Source organism: Sus scrofa, chromosome 11 (genome assembly GCF_054392235.1).
Source record: "Sus scrofa isolate SSC_HxYL_T2T_F1_AM1 chromosome 11, Sscrofa_HxYL_maternal_Yorkshire_Landrace_v2.0, whole genome shotgun sequence".
Lineage (NCBI taxonomy): Eukaryota > Metazoa > Chordata > Mammalia > Artiodactyla > Suidae > Sus > Sus scrofa.
In genome coordinates, this window is record NC_139393.1 from 85688147 (window position 1) to 85706846 (window position 18700).

The 18700-nt window shown below is 62.9% G+C and overlaps 1 protein-coding gene across 32 annotated transcripts in view; it reads left to right on the forward strand.

The window, feature by feature from the left end:
* Window positions 1–18700, forward strand: part of MCF2L (MCF.2 cell line derived transforming sequence like) — a 97442-nt gene that overhangs the window by 60430 nt on the left and 18312 nt on the right. For 31 of the 32 annotated variants that reach the window (XM_084982347.1, XM_021065972.2, XM_084982351.1 and 28 more), the window contains 6 exons: window positions 7499–7589; window positions 13557–13676; window positions 15193–15309; window positions 15709–15858; window positions 16406–16530; window positions 16838–16952. In XM_084982347.1, coding sequence (XP_084838473.1) covers window positions 7499–7589; window positions 13557–13676; window positions 15193–15309; window positions 15709–15858; window positions 16406–16530; window positions 16838–16952 — 718 coding nt within the window. Of the gene's footprint in view, window positions 1–6883; window positions 7251–7498; window positions 7590–13556; window positions 13677–15192; window positions 15310–15708; window positions 15859–16405; window positions 16531–16837; window positions 16953–18700 lie in introns of those variants that run through there. The other variant, XM_084982359.1, reaches the window with a different exon arrangement.

The window sequence follows — 18700 nt, forward strand, 5'->3', positions numbered from 1 at the left end:
CCAGCAGCTGACCTCCTGGGCAGCTCAGACGTGGAACGTTCCCATCTGTGGGGACGCGCAGGCTGGCATGGGGCAGGAGCCACATAACAGCTGTGCCCTTCATCTGCGGAGAAAGGCCAAGAGACCAGGGGTGGGGGGCTGCTTGGAAATGGTGACAGGTCCCTGTGCAGGGAGCTCAGGGATGGGTGAGCGTGGGTCCCTGGAGGGACCTTGTCCGAGTGGAGTCAGACGGCATTGGTCCCTTTGCGTCCCTTTGTGTCCGGCCTCGTGCCCTGAGCGTGGCGTCCTCCTGCTTCAGCCGAATGGTAGGGGTGTGGGATGGCCTTCCCGTTTCAGGCAGGACAGCTCTCCGTCGCCCCAAGGACCGCAGCACATCCATCCAGCCTCTGCTGGAGGAAGCCGCGTCTCTGAGCCGATTCAGGTCAGTCTTTGAGAACCTGCTCAACAGTCGAGTTCCTTCCCTCACAAGGCGGGTCCCCGGCCCAGGCCACCTGCCAGCCCCCCCAGGGCGCACGCACGGCCCCTGGCTCCACCTGTGTCAGTTCAAATGCATCTGAAGAGCGTTCATGGTGACACAGAGAAAGACAACTGCAAAGAGCGAAAAGTCTAGTTCTCAGGCTCTTTGGAGGAGCCTCTGTGTTTCTGTAGGAGGCGCGCTGCTCCCCTTGGGTTGTGAGGAAGGGCCTGCTGTGTGGCCGGGGCTCCTGCCCAGTCCCCGCCCCTCCCCGAGCACGTGGCCGCTGCAGCCTTGAGCACAGGCCCATGACACTTACCAAGGGGGGCAGTTTTCAGAGAGTTTGACGCTTTTCTCGCCGCTGTGCTTCAGGGATGAAAAGCTGACCAGTGTTGGGAAAAACGTGGCACAGGCGACACGGTGACGGGTGACGCTTTTGAGTCCTAAGCGGGACGAGACAGCCAGGAAGCAGAGGTTCAGGCCGGATTGCACAGGCCTATGTCCAAGGTCACGGGGACGGGTGCCAGCCTGTGCGCCTCCTGCAAGGCCTGCCGGCCCCACGCTGGGCAGGTCCCCTCACCCCAGCGCCAGGCCGGGTGGGCCTCCTCGAGGCAGCGCTGAGCCCTCACATCACCCCGGTCCTGAGCCGCCGAGGCGTCCCGTCTGCTGTCCTTTCCCACGGTGAGGGCCCCACAGGCAGAGCGAGGCCGGGCCCAGGTGTGCTCAGAACTGCTCCCTGCCGCCCGCTGTCCGCTCTCTCACGCACCTGCCGCCCGCTCTCTCCTTGCTCTGACCTGCGGATGTTTATTCTGGAAAACCGCTGAAGGACGCAGACCTTGCTCGGCTGTGCTGGACCGCGGGTCCTGTCCCCCTCAAGGGCTGGGCCCTGCCCTGGCCAGCAACAGGCTCTCCGTGCAGGGAGGGGCGACCCTGAGGCCTGGAGAGGCTCCGACTTCTGAGATGTCCACCCCTGGAGCCCCTAAACCAGCCCAGAGCAGGGCCGCCGCGTTGGCCTCCTCTGGGTAGGAAGTGGGTTGATACATGCACATTTATTCTGTTGATTAGAGACTCTGAAATAAGCAATGACAGCCCCATGTGAGCAGCAGCCTTCAGAGCAGAGGCAGACTGCGGCGCTCAGCACACGACGGGGAGCACGGCACCCCACCCTCGAGGGGCTGGGCAGCCGCGGGGGGCGGTGGGCTCTGGCCAGCTCCCTTTCGGGGTCGGCCCTGCAGCTGGGGCCACGCAGGAGACGAGGCTGACGTGCCCACTTCACCGTGGTCCTTGGTTCATTGGCTGCGCTGGGAGCCGGGCCTGGGCCAGACAGGGTGCAGCCGGGGGCGTGATGGGGGAGGTCAGGGGTGAAAGCGGGGCTCTCAGAGCCGACCCTGGGTGACCGTGGCTCCCGGAGTTCAGGGTTCCTGTAGCAATAGGCCAGCGGGCCTCTGGTGGCCGCAGAGGTGGTGACCAAGGGCCCCCCCTGGTGCGGGAGGGCAGAAACAGCTCGGTGCATGGGGTGCTTCCCCAACGCCCTACAGCCCAGGGCGCGGCCCACCCGGGAGACCCTCCAGCGGGAGGGAGGCCAGTCCTGCCCAAGCTCTTGCAGGCAGTGGGGCCCCGACTCCTGACTCCGAGATGAAGGCGGGGCCAGCCCGGGGCTGCTCTGTGACTGGGGGTGAGAAGCACTGTCTCTCGAGCCTCGGGGTTAAAGCTCCCCCACCCAACCCTTTGGCAGCCCCTGGGGCGCAGGGAGCGGGGACTCTTGGTGTGGGCAGGACTGGGGAAGGGGCAGAGCCCCCAGCAGGGGGGCAGGAGAGGCCCCGGCCCAGGGGTCCCTCTGAACTCGCCCCACCCCTACCCCGAGTTCAAACCCAGGCTGAGCAGAAGATCCGTGCCCACAGCAGGGACTCCCCCCAGAGCTGGGCTGACACTGCTCTGCCACTGTCCTGGCACTTGGACCCCTCAGCCCACCATCCTTGGTTCATCGGCCACGCTGGGCGCCAGGCCTGGGCCAGACAAGCTGCAGCCACGGGGGATGCAGGGTGGTCAGCCCCCTGAGTTAGAGCCTCGGCTCTGAGCCCGGGGTCCATCCCAGCAGGAGGGGACCCTGCAGCACGTCCAGGGCGAGAGAGGGTTGTGGGCTCCCCAGCTCACTGTCCCCACCACCTCGCTGACCCTACGTTACTGCACACGAGAGCCAGCCTGCCCCCCATGCCTGTGGGGCACCCCAGTGCCCAGGTCGCACTGGGCATCCGTCTGTGACTGCGGTGGTCTGACGCCGACGCGCCCTCCCCCTTGCTCCTGCCTCTGGTCACTGCTACAGGACACTGCCCCCCAGATACCCAAATCCACAGGCGCTCAGGTGCCGCCGCAGGTGGCGGGGGGTCTGCGTGCACCTTGCATCGCCCCCGTGTGCTTTAAAGCCCTCAAACCACCGCTCGCCGGAGCACAGTGGAAGCGCAGTACAAACGGTTGCCTGCTCTCAGCAAGTTCAAGTTTTGCTTCTTGGAACCTTCTGGGTTTTTTCCCTGAACATTTTCTGAGGTGGAATCCACGATGTGGAACCCTCAGATGCAGCAGCCAACTTACTTAATTTATTCCTACAATGAGCACACAGCACGCCCTAAACTATGCGTACAGCCGGCTCTGAACCCCAGGCTGTGGCAGGTAGCTGCCCTGCTCTGCCTCCTGCAAGCCTCCTGGGAAAGAAAGCCGTGAGAAGCTGTCAGGCCCGGCCCCTCCCAGCCCCACAGCCCTGCAGGGAAGGGGCGTCCCCCCACCTGCCTGCTTACCTGGACACCCGCCCCTCAGACTTCTTCTCAAGGGCTCCTCCTCTGAAACCACCGTCAGCCCCTTCTCCCATCAGCCACCCACGGCTCACCTCCCCTCTCCACCCCCAGCATGAGCCCCCAGACTCCCAGGTGGCCTTCCATCTGCGCCCTTGGCAGCCCTGCTGTCCACCTCGGCGATGCCTCCTTCCTGGGTGCAGGAGGAGGGCACGGCCCTCACTCACTTCCTCCTGACCCTGCCCAGGGGGGACCTGCCCCCAGGTCCGACCTCCTCCCAGGCTCTTGCTCTGGGGCAGAGGCGCTGACGTGGCGTTTCTCTGATCACAGAAGGTCCTCAGGGCTTGTCTGTGGGACCTGCCACTCCCAGTGGTTCTCAGACCAGCAGCACCAGAAGCCTTGGGGACTCGTGAGGCCACGCAAGGGTCCCCACTTGGGCCTCCTCGCTCCAGTTGGTGTTGAGCAAACCTCGGGGGACCCCGGATGCACTCAGGTGCCCCCCCATCACCTGGTTCTCTGCGTCTCTGCCCACCCCACTCTGTCATGTGACAGGTCTTAGAACAAGATGCAGCTGGACCAGGGATGGACGAGGTGACGGCGCCCTCAGGCCGGGTAGCACCCTCTCCTCGTGCCTGGACTCCGCATGCTGCTCCTGCCTGGTGATGGGGAGGTCAGACCACAGTTAACCGGGCCCCCAGACACCCAGGGCCACCCCGGAGGTGTTAGCAGGCCTGGGCTCTTAGAGACAGCACCAGTGTGTGAATCCCACAGCCAGAGTGAGACGAGCTCTGTGCCTTTTTTGGTGATTTGGGCCAAAAGTGAGCTCATCGGCCTCTCAGCTACCGGGCAACCATCCAGGAGGCCCCCAGCCAGCTGCTGGGTGGCTGGGGGCCGCCCTCTGTGTGCAGGGCACTGCCCAGGGTCCTGGGAGCAGGTCTGCGTGGCCGCAGCTTCTGAATCATTTGCTCCAGAGTCTGCATCTACCATCTCCGCCCGAGGCCTGGAGCACGGTGGTGGGGGAGCCGGGGGACGGCCTCTTGCGAGATCCTCGAGTGAGCTGCCCCCTCTCCCCGGGCATGTGGGGTCAGGGAGGCGGCGTGGGGGGCAGGGGCGGGGGGAGCCCAGAACCTCTTTAGCGAGGTGGAGAGGGAGTGAGGGGCCCTGGCTCCTGGGGGAAGGGCAGACCCAGGGACTGGCTCTGGGGCTGCGGTTGTGGGGGCAGAAGGGCCTCCCTGCTGTTGCATCTGTGTGCCCCTGAGTTTCTGTTCCCAAAATGTGGGAGGCACAAGGGGCAGGGCAGAGGGCTCTCCGCCTGGGGTGCTTTGCTGTTTGTTTCTGAAGAGGAAAAGCCCTGCCTGGCCCCACTCGGGGGGCGGCCCAGGGGTGGGTGGACAGGAGAGGCAGCTTCTTCCTGCAGATGGACTTGGCCTGGGGGGTTTGGAGTCAGAGCCAGACCGTGTGGCTCACCCGCCTGTGCTCACCAGCTGTGTGACCCTGGGCAGGCGACCCAGCCTCTCTGTTCCTCTGTCCCTGGACTCTGTGCCTGCCTCTTGGGTTGTCATGAGGGAAAGGAGAGCAGCCCAGTGTCAGGGTGGTGCCCACCAGGAGAGAGGGCCCCAGGCTGAGCCACTACCTTACCAGGCACCTTCTGGGCAGCAGCAAAGTGACCGCAGAGCTTGGAAGCACGTGTTTTCAGGCACCAGGAACCGGAGTTGCTTGAGCGACAGCGGCCTCACTGGGAAACCGCCATCTGGGCCACCCTCCCTTAACTCTAAAAGGTCTCGTCTTTGGTGGCTCTGCCTGTTCGCGCGGTCGCGGTCGAAGCTGCTGGCGATGCTGGTTGTCCTGCTGCATCATGACCGGAGGCTCTGGTGTTACGAACTCCTTACCCTCCAGGGTTCAAATGCACAGATCGAGTTAGAGATCCCAAAGGGAGGTGTGGCAGAAGCCATGGAGGCCATGCGGCGTTGGCGCAGGAGGGAGGCCCTGGACCGCAGCTCGCCGCGAGTGCCCAGGCTGCCGGCCCTGCCTGTGCCTGCGTTTTGCATAAACGTAACCCACAGAGGAGAGCAGCAGGGTCCGTGCAGGGGCCACCCAGCCAGGCTCCCACGTTTGGGCACAGAGAGTGTTCCAGCTCCGAAGCAGGGGTGACGCCATAAGGAGGGGATGGCCCCTGGCCCCACAGCGTTTGGAGCTCAGCTTCCAGGAAGGGGTGGAGCGTGGCGTTTGCGGGAAGCACGGCTTTCCCTCACAGCTGCCTGAGGGGTGGGCGCTATTTGGGTTCCCATTTTTGCAGAGAAGGGACTTGAGATGGTTCTTGGCTGAGTGGCCTGTCCAGGCGGCCCTGAGAAGGAGCCCCAGCCCAGCTGGTGAAGACAGGCCTGCATCCTCCCCACACGTGGCGGGCAACCCTGCGGGCAGGCAGCCTGGGAGCCCTTCTCAGACCCTTGTGCCGGCCAGGCCCACGCCTGCGGGTGGCCGTGAGCTCAGTGGAAACCCGTCTCGTCTCTTCCCCTGTAGAAAGAGCGAGACCCGGGGGTGGGGTCTCAGCCCCCGACTGGCCCCCCAGTGTGGACCACGGGGTCTCAGCCCCCCAATGTGGACCACCAGGCCACTGGCCTGCGAGAGGGAGGGAGGCGGTGAAGGTGGGGAAGGTGCAGACTCTGGAGAAGGCACGTGTGGGTGGTGTCAGGGGACAGCCTGTGACCTGTCCCCTCGAAGGAGGGGAGCCACCAGGAGGGATGTCCCACAGAGCGCAGGCTAGTGGACAAGACAGGCTGCCTCTTTCCGTCCAGTCCCAGGCTGCGGCCGAGCCTGCATGGGGCCCCAGGAGAGGCCGTGTGCCCGCGACACTGAGGGGCCTGGCTCCCGCACCCGCCCAGGCCAACCCTGGACCAGGTTCTGCACCCGCCCAGGCCAACCCTGGACCAGGTTCTGCCCGGCCCAGCTCCCCACGGCCCACCTGGCCTTGAGCCAGCCCCAGCCTGCTCTCCGTGTTGCGCCCCCTGCTGGGGAGGGGGCGGGGAAAGAGAGCTGTGATCCCTGGTTCCTGGCACTTACACTCAACTTACCTCCCTGAGAACCGAGCCAGACCTGAATCAGTCCTGTCAGGGGCGCCCGCACAGCTGCCAAGAGCCATTGACTCGGCGGTGTGTGTGCACGCGCGCGGGGGTTCGGACGTGGGCCCAGAGATGAAATGTGTGCATTTACCCGGAAGTCCTGTGCCGTTCCTGGACCTGGGTACCCGGAACAGGTGGAGGCCTTCTCTCGCCCAGGTGCATGAGGACTTGCAGTCAGGTGCACACAGGTGTGCGGCGCCCTCACAGGTGTGACTACGCATCTCCAGCCCCGGCGCCGCTGCTCGAGAGTCTGCTGGAACTGGGGCTGGCACACCCTGGCTTGGCTGTGTCCTGTTCCCGGCAGGCAGGGCACCTCACAGTCTGCAGAATTGATATGTATTCCGCGTATTTCTGGGCTTTATTTAAGCCCAGAAGTGCTGCCTTGATTTGTTCAGAGACTTGGAAATTAGCAATTCAAGTCAGAGCTGGGTTCCTTCCTCGTGATTGGCTGGCACGGGGCTGCTGGCGTCGCACAATTGGCTGGAGCTGGATTGTCCAACGGAAGCACCTCCCGTTTCTCCACCGTGACTCAGGCGCCCGCGTCAGGCTGAGCGGACGAGGCTGTGGCTACAGGGCGCTCAGCGCCTCCTCTCACAGATGCTGCCGTTGCCAGAAGCCTCGTCTCCTCTCCCGTCTCCAACAGATGCCCATGCACCTCCGGGCGCCTCGGGGGCTTGCGCCCAGAGTTGTGGCAGTGCCATCAAGAGGGATTTGATAGCGTGGATGAGCGAGGGGGCCTCAGATGCTAGGACTGAGGCGGCGTGTGGGTCGCAGGCTTACTTTGAAGGGCTCAGCCAGCTGGTCCACGTGGAAGGAGAACTGCGGGCTCTGAGCAGAGCCGCTGAGCTCTGGGGAGGATGAGCTGTGCCAGGACCTCTGCGCCGTGAGCTGGTGGGTGTCAGGCTGCGGAGCAGGCTGCACAGACACATCCGCCCGGCTCAGTCAGGGCGAGCTCTGGGAAGTGCCTGCAGTCGGGGAGCTGGTGCAACTCGCTAGATGCTGTCCTGGCACCGGCTTCCTACGCGGTGCGGGAGCCGCCTGAGGATCACAGGAGGAGCCGGGTTACCCAGGCCTCCTCAGGGCTGGTGGGGAGGCACATGCTCCAGATGCCCACGCTGACCACGGCTCTCTCCTCTCAGCTTGCAGGATGCTGGCATCGGCTTCATCCTGGTCATCGACCGGAGGCAGGACAAGTGGACCTCGGTGAAGGCATCCATCCTGAGAATAGCAGTGAGTGTTGGTGTTGGTGCCGGCCCGCGCCCCCCACCCCTGCTCTGGGCTGGGCGACACAGTCTTTCCTGCCTGGTGGCACTTCGGGTTCTGGCCGGTGCTGTGCCGTGGGCTCCGGGCTGCGGTGGGTGCCAGCTCGGAGCAGCAGCCTGGGGCCAGGGGTGCCGGGGAGCCCACACCTCCCTGGGCTGCTCCGATGGCTAGGGCACGTGCGTGTGCATGTGGGGGTGTGTGTGTGTACACGTGTGTGCATGTGTGTACATATGTGCGCATGTGTGTGTGCATGTGTGTGTGTGTGTGCATTCTCAGATTGTAATTTGAAGGCAGCTCTGGCAGCTGCCTGTTTTTGACACTGAGAGCGTGAGGCGCCCAGGGCCACATGCTCCTGCTAAGCAGGGCGGTGAGAGTGTCACCAGAACCTTCAGGCCAGAAGCTGGGAATTAAATCCAATAGCCTCTTCAATGCGGCCGTCTCCTTTGCTAATGGCTGTTTGTTCTGTGGTGTCCTGATGAAGTCAGATGCCTTAGCTCTCCTTGGTGGCCTGATGGCCTCGGAAGTCACCTTTCTGTCCTCCGAGGTGCTGACTGGGCTGCCCTCCAGGGCCGAAGAGCACGGCTTGTGCGCGTTGCTGGCTGTTTTTAGCAGGAACCGCTGAGGAAGGAGGGTGCAGTCAGCACAGAGCTCCCGTCTCACTGGCAGTGGCGGCTTCCACCCCCGCTCCCCAGCTGGGTGTGAGCGCGTCTCCCCGCTCTGTCCCACCCACTCTCGCCACACGGTAGCCCGAGGACCAAAACAATCGCTCTTCTGCACGTAGGGCGATCGGTGGCAGGGGACCTGGGCTGTGACCCTGCCCTGCCCCTGACCCCCAGAGTGAAATTCCCCCTCCCCCTGCCCTGGGTCCTGTGTTCAGCCGACAGAGGTTGCTGGTTTCCCGGGGCTGCGGTGCTGGGGCAGGGGCGGGGGGGGACCTGGCCCCTCATGATGTCGTCCAAAGGAGAGCTAGAGGCTCAGGGTCTGCTCTGACCCTCCAGCCTCGTGATCCTGTGCAAACCTGCCAGCTGTCCGGTCCTGCCTCGGTCTTTCTCACCAAGCGTCTCCAGGGGCAGGTCCTGTTCCCTGTCCCCCCCACCCCCCGCCATCACGCTTCTGAGACAAATGAGAACACTACAGAATGTTTTAAAAGAAGCATATCACGCTGCATGTGGGTTAGTAATCACCTTTCCTCAGGGTGTTGATGCCTCATCATCAGGTAACAGCCAGAGTGTCTGTTCCAGAGAGTGTCCGTTCCATTCTTTTTAATTTTAAAATGAATCTGTGGGGTTCCTTTGTGGCTCAGCAGGTCAAGGACCCAGCGTCATCACTTCAGCGACTCAGGGCGCTGCGATGGCGTGAGTTTGAGCTCTGGCCCGGGAACTTCCACGTGCTGTGGGTGAGGGCAAAAAAGAAAAATAAAAAATAATAAAATAATAAAATAAAATGAGTGTGTACGTGATGTTAGGTGGCAGGCTAGATTAAGAATTAAATGAGGTCAGAGGACTGACAATAAATATTTCCTGAATCAGTTAGTCCTGGAGTTCCCATCGTGGCGCAGCAGAAACAAATCCAACTAGGATTTGTGGGATTGCGGGTTCGGTCCCTGGCCTCGCTCAGTGGGTTAAGGATCCAGCGTTGCCATGAGCTGTGGTGTAGGTTGTGGCTGTGTCTTGGATCCTGCATTGCTGTGGCTGTGGTGTAGGCTGGCAGCTGCAGCTCCGATTCGACCCCTAGCCTGGGAACCTCCATAGCCGCAGGTGTGGCCCTAAAATAAATAAATAAATAAATCAGTCAGTCCTGGGCCGGATGCCAAGAAGCTTCCGGCCAAGCCTGTTGCTGTTTTCCACGGTAACACTGTAATAGTAACAGTGTCTCCAAATCTAACGATGCGCCCAGTTCTGCATCTGTCACTGGTTGACCTGCCGCCCAGGTGCTTCCTGGTGTGTGCAGCCCAAGAGTCATGGCATCCCTGGGGGTCCTTGCCGGAAAGGGTTTCAGTGCCGTTGGCACACACGCCGCCCCAAGAATGCCCCCAGCGCCCCTGCTTGACCTGCCTTCCTGGAAGTGCACGGTCGCTGCGTGCAGGCCGTGGTCCCAAAGGCCAGGGCCAGCCGCGTGCGTCGTTCTGTGGCGGCCCCCAGCCTGTACGCATCTCTCCAGCTGGTCAGTCGCCGCTGCTCAGAGCAAGAGATCCTCAAAGGCAGGGTTTTGTTCACCCCCGAGCGGCTCTGAGACGGCCGAGCCGATGGCAGAGTGGCCCGGGGTCTGCAGCTCTCACGGCCGCATGGAAACACCGCTGCTCTCCTCCTCGGCTTCATAATCAGATGATTTTCCAAAGAGATCTGGCTCATCTTCAAAACTTCGTTTTGTGAAACTCGTAACTGAAAAGTTAGAGTTTTGTGTTTGCCTGCTTCTTACACAGTAAAAACGTGGGGTTTTTTTCCCTTAAGACCTGGTGCTCCGCAGTACTGCTTTGGAAACCTCAGAAGTTAGCATTTTTCGGCAGAATTGCCAAAAATTCTCTTTGGGAGTTCCCATGGTGGCTCAGTGGTTATCGAATCCGACTAGGAACCATGAGGTCTCGGGTTCGATCCCTGGCCTCACTCAGTGGGTTAAGGATCCGGCGTTGCTGTGAGCTGTGGTGTAGGTTGCAGACGTGGCTCAGATCCGGTGTTGCTGTGGCTGTGGCGTAGGCCGGCAGCTACAGCTCCGATTCGACCCCTAGCCTGGGAACCTCCATATGCCGCGGGGGCGGCCCAAGAAAAGGCAAAAAGACAAAAAAAAAAAAAAATTATCTTTGAACTCCAATGCTTTTTTTGTGACAAGAATTTACTGATAACATTGATAGAAAAATTCTGTTTATGTATCAGACACACTTGCTGACACCCTGCTGTGCGCCTGGCACCAGGGGGCCGGGGGGCCTGGAGCTAAGCACTGGGGACCCAAGTGTGGCGCAGACGGCTGGTGTCGCAACAGGGCGCTGTCGCGGGGGCAGGGAGGTCACCGTCTCCATCCCGGCTCTGAGGTGGGGGGAGGGGGCACTGGCACACAGATGCCCCCCGCTGTGGACCTGAACCACCAGCCTTGGCTGGCCAGTGCTTTCAGTCGAGGGGGCTCTGGGAGAGCACCTGGCCCTTGGGGGCATGCCTGCATTCCAGCCTGGACGACCCCACTGGGCCCGGGCCACCTTGGCTGCAGGTGCCGCAGAAGCAGGCCTGTGCCAGAGAGGCTGTGTTTATCCAAACGTGTTTGGCCACCCGTGAGCCTGGCGCTTACATAACGCGCTGTGATTCGGGGCTATTTTAAGCCCCCTGCGCTGTCTCATGCACCAGGCTTGCTGTAGTCCGGGGTGCTCTCTTTCTTTCTGGGATCCTTCAGCTCGGCTTGGAATAGAAAAACAAGACATTGGAGGGTCCAGGGTCCCTAAAATCCCCGTCAAGAGTGGGGCCCGAGTTGGCTCTGACGGGCATCAGCACGACGTGCGTGTTTGCCTGTCACTGTTCACGGTCACAACTGGCCACAGGACCCACAGCTGAGGATTTAGCATCACTCTGTGTCCAGCAGCAGGTCCAGGGTCTGGACGGTCCTTAGATGGGTGGACCTTTCATAAAGTGCCACGTACGTTCTTCCGGGGTTCTGTGAAGCACCTAAGAGGAAAGGGCTGGGCGTCACCTTGAGTCCAGACCCCGTCCTTCCAGAGCACACCTTCCATGAGGTGTGATCAGGGTATGAAAACTGTGCTGCAAGTTGGGAAAGCGTGACCCTGTGTGGCCTCCAGAAAGAGACCCGAGGAGGTTTCCCTGAAGTGGGGAGGCAGCACCCGCCTGGGCGGGGTCCACACGGCCCTCCTGCTGCTGGCACCCAGGGCCCACCCTCTCGAGCTTCCTGCTTTCCACGTCTTTTCTCTGAGTTGACGTCTCGGCTCGGCTCTGTCCACAGCACTGGGCAAGCGCCAGGTCAGCTGCGGTCCCCCAGGGCTGTGATGGCGGTGCCCAGGTGGGCACCCCTGAGGGCTGCAGGCAGGAGGGCACACGCCCCCAGCCCCTCTGAAGGCAACATCGCTAAAGGCTGAGCTGAGGTGCAGAGAGGACCACGGAGGGGCCGGCAGGCAGGAGACGCCGCTCAGAGCCATGGCTCAGAGCCACGGCGGGTGCAGAGGGGCTGGGGGAGGGGGAGGAGAGGCTGGGGGTGGAGTTGCTTGGCCAAGGACCCCCCGGCCTCCGAGCACTGAGCAGACACAGGGCGGCGTGTGGTTGACTCGCGGGATGAAGCTCCAGTGGGGGGATTGAGGGCCCAGCATGGCCTGGTGAGAGCAGCTCCAGCTCGGCTGTGGGGAGACCCTGGGCAGGAGGGTGCCGGGCAGCCGTGCATAGGGCTGCGGGACCCGACGGCAAGGTCCAGCCTGGGCGAGCACGGTGTTTGGAGACGGGGGTGATGAGGCAGGGCTCCTGGAGAATACGCACTCCCTACGGAGAAGCAGGGTGGCTGCCCACGGGTGGTGGGAGGGCGGGCCCTGGCTGCATGGGCACGGGGCCTTGCATGTCAGGTTCGGGGTAGGTGGCGGAACCCTCAGGGTGGGGTGGGCCACGGCCAGGCTCCGAGGCCCCTCTCACCCAGCGACACGCCAGGCAGGGCCCAGAGGAGGGAGCGACGGGTGTGAGAGCCAGGTCTGGGCGGGCGCAGGGTCAGGGGCCACCGCAGGCCGTGGTCAGGACTCTGGGTTGGTCTTTGGCGAGGGGGGTGCTTCTCCGGATGTTCCGGGCAGGAGGGCATGGTGACCAGCGGACATCCTGCGGGGGTCACGGTGCTTCCATGGCACGTCAGACAGGGCCGTGCGGGAGAGGAGCAGGAAGGCTCCGGGCCAGCTCGAGGGCCGGGGCCCCGGCTGCGGGCAGAGCACAGCCAGCACCCTGGCCCTTGTCTGTGCCCCCGAGAGACCCTGCCCTCCCCTGCCAGCCAACCCGGGCCAAACGGCCAAGGCCTGACCAGGGCCCACCCCGCGGCCTCTTTCTCCTCACTCTTCCCTCACATGAGGGACTTGGTCTGGGTGCTGGATCCGGGTTGGGGCCCCGGGGGCTTGCCGCGCACCCGCCTCAGCCCCGGTCCAAGCAGGGCCCGAGCGTCAGGGAAGCAGGGCACTTTGTTACCCGTTTGCGGACTGGGAGACCACGGCCTGGAGGGTCCGCTTGTCCCCAGCACTGCCTTGTAAGCACCTGCATGGCCAGTGGCATCTGATCCTGTAGCCACACCGACGCTCATCTTCGTCTCGTTTTAGGTCGCACGTAAGCACGTGTTTATGTGGCTTTGTCCTCACTGGACAAGGACCTTGGTTTTCTGGGGTTGTCGTAACAGGCACCGCAGACTTCAGCTGAAACAAGGAAATTCTTGTCTCTCAGTCACACACAGAAGCCTGAGGCCAAGGTGTCAGCAGGCTGGTCCCCCTGGGGCTGTGAGGTAGCATCGTGGCATGGCTGCCCCCAGCGTCGGGGGCTCCTGGAGACCCCAGTCCTCACGCAGCATCCCCTGTGGGGCTCCACGCCCAAACGTCCCCTTTTATTTACAAGGATGCGGTCGTGTCTGGTTGGGGGGCTGCCCTGGTGACCTCATCTTGCTCGGTCACCACTGTCAGCGCCCTGGGGACACTGATGCACCAGGGGATTGGACTTCAGCCTGAGAATCTGGGGGCACAACTTGGCCATGACAAGAGCTCCAAGCTTTTGACCTTGAAGTTTATGAGCAGCACAGGGGCTGTAGCCAGCAGGACTTTTCCCTTTTCTTTGAGCAACGGCGATGCTCGAGCCGAGCCCAGCGTCTGCCCTAGCCTGACGGTGGCTGTTGGAACCGGGGAGCCGCAGGCCAGACCGTCTCATGGGGGCTGCGCTCAGCTGGGCACCCAGGCCGCCTGCCGACTGAGCCGCGCCCTTGTCCCCACAGGCATCCTTCCCCGCCAACCTCCAGCTCGTCCTCGTCCTGCGCCCCACGGGCTTTTTCCAAAGGACCCTCTCCGACCTTGCCTTCAGATTCAACAGAGATGATTTTAAGATGAAGGTGCCGGTAAGTGGCCCCGCTAAGCTCCTGCGGGAGCAGCCCAGGTCTGCTAGGGGGTGGGGGGATCAGGGGAGTGGGTGCAAGTGGCCCCCGGGTCACAGAGAGGCCCCTGCCTCCTCCCGCCAGCATGGGCAGCCCTGGCGTCTGCCAAGGTACCCAGAGAGGGGCTGCCAGGTAGCGGGAGGTGCCAGAGGGACAGGACAGAGGGCGCTTTGCCCAGCAGTTCGGCGGCCTCCATCCTTGGAAAATGGGTGTTCCCGTCGTTTCTGGGGTGTCATGGCCTTGTTTCTGACAGTCCCATCCTGGGGACGAGTCACGACAGACTGAGGAGGACAGGGCCTCCCTACTGCAGGTGCTCCCGACATTCTGGCCACCAGGCTGCTCCCAGCAGCCCCCTGCCCTCCCCCCGCAGATCCACCTCCCGGGCGGCCACGTTTCAGGGCCCCGGTGAGACTGTGACGGGGGAGCGTGCGGTCTTTGCCTTTGTTTGGCACGTGACCCTCGCCAGCCGTAGCCCCTGTGTCAGAGGAAACAAGGCTGGGGTACCCGCCCCAAAGGGGCCGGTTGCCCTGCGTGGGGCCGCGGCCAAAGCTGTGAGTTCTTGAAGCCCGGCCTCGTGGGCTCCACGGCTGGTGTGCCCTGGGCACTGGCCACCGTAGATGATTCTTGATTCCAGAAAACATCACCTCGGGAGGGCTGCCGATAGCGCGGGTGGTGCGTGGACCTCGGCGCTGAGTAGGAAGTGCTGAGGACGGTGGATTCTCGCCTTTTCCGAGGTGGCTCGGGGCACGCAGAGCAGGCGGGAGTCACAGGGCTCCTCAAGCCTTGGATCTCGAACGGACCCGTCTTTGGTCCCATTGGCTGCAAGTCAGGGCGATCGGGCGAGCAGCCTGGCTGGACGGCAGGGCGAGGGCAGACCACCAGCGTTTTCTTAAGTGGAGGTTACGTGGCAGCCCCTCCCCCACGCTGTGACAGTGTGGACTCCAGGTCAGATGTCCCCTGGGGCAGGGCTGCCTGGGAGCCCCGGTGAGCAGTGTTTAATAAAACAGGAGGTGTCCAGTAGCACGTGGGCCGAGCCTCCCAGGACCAGGGGCAGTGCCTGGCAGCTTGCAAAGCAGAGGCCTTGCTTCATCCAGCGCTCACGGATGGAATGACCTCAAGGGCAGGAGCAAGACGGGGAGTAAAACTCGTCCCCATGCAGAAGTGTCTCCTGGGCCACCCGCCTCCACCTCCGCACAGCCTCCCAGATCCCAGCCGCAGTGTGGGCAGGCCGGCGGCTTTGGGGTCTGTGCAGCTCAGCCCCATGACCACACGGGCTCCCTTACCTGGCAGATGCCAGGTGTCAGGTGCCAGCTGTTGGCAGTACGCCCAGCTCCACCCAGGGCTCTGCTCGCCCAAAGGCTGTCACCCGTGTCACGGATTGGAAAGCTGAGGCCCAGGCAGTGCCCTGCCTGATGGGGTGGCCTCGGCCCCTCCTCCAGGGTCTGCGGGGCGACCTGTTGACACAGCGCTCTGCCCCCAGGTCATCATGCTGAGCTCAGTACCCGAGCTTCAGGGCTACATCGACAAGTCGCAACTGACTGAGGACCTGGGCGGGACGCTGGATTACTGCCACTCCAGGTGGCTGTGTCACCGCACAGTGAGTCCCCCAGGGCCACCTACAATCACTCCTCTTGGGGACTCTTGTTCCCAAGCCCTCTTCCCGTTTCCCCGAGTTTATCCCCAAGAGTGAGCCGTGGTCCCTGTGGACCGTAGCTGTCCGAAGAGGTAACAGGAGTGGCTTGTGCGTGGCTTACTCTGGGCTCAGGGACAGGCAGGGAGAAAGGGAAGCGGAGCCGGGTTCGCGGCGCCCTCGTCTCGGAGGAGGAGGAGGAGGCCCCGGCGGTGGGGGCCTCTGTTCCTGCAGAAGCCGCCAGGCTGGGGCGGGGGGCAGGTCCACCTCTGTGGACCAGGCGTGTGGCCTGGCCTGCGACGATGCCCCAGCGCTGGCGGGCGCGGTGCCCGCGAAGCTTCGGGACGATGTTTTCCTGCCTTCCAGGCGATCGAGAGCTTCGCCCTCATGGTCAAGCAGACAGCGCAGATGCTGCAGGCCTTCGGGACCGAGCTGGCCGAGACGGAGCTGCCCAACGACGTCCAGTCCACAAGCTCCGTGCTCTGTGCCCACACGGAGAAGAAGGACAGAGCCAAGGTGCGTCTGCGTGCGGGGCGGGGGGCGCCAGGTAAGACGGAGCCCAGGAGGCCCCAGGTGCGTTCCAGACCCCTGGCCCCCGGTGGCAGGCGGGGGGTGGGGGGCTAAACCGGATGAAGGGGTTGCTGCAGGTAATCTGCTTCCTGATAAGGGCTGGCACACGCGCTCCCCAGGTGGGCCACACGCTGCAGCCCTGAGTTAGTGGAGGCCATGACCGCTGCTGGTCCTGGGGGCCGCCCCCTCCCTGCCAGGAGAGCCCCTCGCCCCTCTGACCCGGCCGCAGGAGCTGGTTTCCTGTTACTCCCCCTCGACCCGCTGCCCGGGAGACCCGTAACCCAAGCTCTGGCCCATCACAGCGGGCAGAGCGCCTCCCCACGCCAGCCACCTCCCCCGGCGCCCGGAGAGCAGTCAGCGGACGGTCTGGGAGGGCGTCCCAGACTTCAGACTGGCTGTCACCCCTCCTCCCCTCCCAGGGCCGGGCCCCTCGGAGCCCATGACCTGCCCGGTGTCTGGGGCCCGGCCCTGGGAAGGTGCGCTCTTCCTGCAGGAGGACATGAGGCTGGCGCTGGACGAGGGGCGGAGCGTCCTGGAGAGCATCCGCGAGCCGCTGGCCAAGAGCCCGGAGCAGAGCCTGAACCAGGACCAGCTGGACAGTCAGACCACCGTGCAGCGGTGAGGCCGGGGGGCCCAGGGCAGGATGGGGGGTAGCTGGTGGCCCACAGCAGGTGCAGTACTGCTTCCTTGACCCTGAGCTGAGGTTGTCAGGAATAAGCCCAAACCGCTACCATCCCAACCTTTTAAAACAGCACCCTCAGCTCAGCCAGCAGCTCTGAGCCACCCAGCATGAGGGGTGAAGGCAGGGCCTGGGGAGGCAGACCTCAGTCCCCCCCAGGTAGAGACCAAGCCCCCCACCCCCTTGGTGCTGCGGGGGGTGGGGGGCTCGCCGCGCCCCACCCAGCACGGCCGTCGCCTCTCCTAGGCTCCTGGCCCAGCTGAATGAAACCGAGGCCGCCTTTGATGAGTTTTGGGCAAAGCATCAGCAAAAACTGGAGCAGTGTCTGCAGCTCCGGCATTTCGAGCAGGATTTCCGGGAGGTGAGTGGCCCGAAGCCTGGGGTGGGGGGACCCTGCAGGTGAGCCCCTGGCTCCCCATAGCAGGAAGCCTCCAGCCCAGGGACCCCGTGACTGCCATCAGTCACGCGGAGCCACAGGACCCGGGGGAAACGTGTGACCGCCGAGTAAAGCGTTAGCACGATGTCCGTCGGCTGCGTTACTTGTGACCGGATCGGGGAGCCTCGTGCCCCCTTGCGGCCCCTTGTGTGCTCTTCCTCCAACGAGGGTGCCCGCGGGGCCCAGGCACGGGGTAGCAGTGGGAGGTGCACCCACCCTGCGCTCTGCTCCGCGGGGTCAGACGTCGGCTCTCAGGGCAGCTGCTCACTCGTTCGCGCTGGAGACGCGCGCTGAGGCCTCCCCACGCGAGGCCGGGGGCGCCCTTCCCACCCAGGCTGCATCTCCCCCAGCAGCACCTCCATCTCCGCGGCCCAGGGCCGCCTTCACTGTTGCAGTTTGCGTGTCCTTTCCGTGCTCCTGACCCCAGTCCGTCGTCGGCCCGTGGCTTGAAAACATCTTTGGCGTCTCTCACTTGCCTTCCTCCCTCTCGACAGGGGTTTTCACGAAGGAAGGTTCTAAAGCTGGACTAAGTCCGGTTTGCCGGTTTTTCCTTTTAGGATCACACGTGTGATGTCAGTTCTACATTCCAGGTCCCAGATGTACTCCCCGAAGCCCTTTTTCCTGCAAGGTTGTAGCTTGGCACGTACTTCCATGGTCCATTTCACGCCTAGTTTTGCGTCAAGTGTGAGGATTCGGCCGAGGTCTGCCTTCTCCTCTCCGGGCGCCCCCAGCATCCCTGTTCAAAGGCGGTCTTTCTCCGCGGGGTTGTTTCCGCTTTCGTCAGACGTCAGTTGTGCACACTTGTTTGGGTCTGGGTGTAGAGCCTGTCCGTCTGTCTGTCCCACGGTCCTGCTCCGGCAGCTGTGCGATGCCTTGAAATCCGGGGGGCGGGGGGCTGGGTGAGCCCCTCCTGCTTCCTTCTTCGCAGTTGTTTCGGCCATCTTGGTTCCTTTGTCGCTCCGCCTGAGTGTCCACAAGTCCATCCGGTGGGCATCTGGCCAGGGGTTGTGTCGACCTGGACGTCGGTTTGGGGAGGATCAGCACGGAACACAGCACGCGCCTCCGTTAACTCAGAGCGCTTCTAGATTTTTCACCAACGCTGTGTGGGTTTCATCAGTTCAGTACATATGTTTGATTCACACACATGCGCTGCGTTCTTTACGCACTTGTGGATGGTGTTGTGTTTTTCCTTTTGGCATCTGCACGTTCACTGCTCACATAGAAATACAAGAGATTTCTGTAGGTTTATCTTGTCTGTCCTCAAACCTCACGGAACTCCGTCTGGGCGCTGCTTCTTGGAGTTTCAAGGGCTTCTTTCCACATGGACGTTCAGGCCGCATGCAAACAGGACCAGCTTCATTTCTCACTTTTCCTTCTTGCTTTTTCTTTTTTTGGGGGGCGGGGGGCACACCTGTAGCTTATGGATGTTCCCAGCCTAGGGGTCAAATCGGAGTGGCAGCTGTTGGGCTGCACCACAGCTCACAGCAACCCTGGATCCTTAACCCACTGAGCCAGGCCAAGGATCGAACCTGCGTGCTCATGGTTACTAATCGGGTTTGTCACCACTGAGCCACATGGGGACACGAATTTCTCGATTTTCCACCTGCAAGTCTTTGTTTCTGTGTTTAGGTTTTTGCTCTACCGCCCTGGACACCGGCTCCACTGTGGGGGTG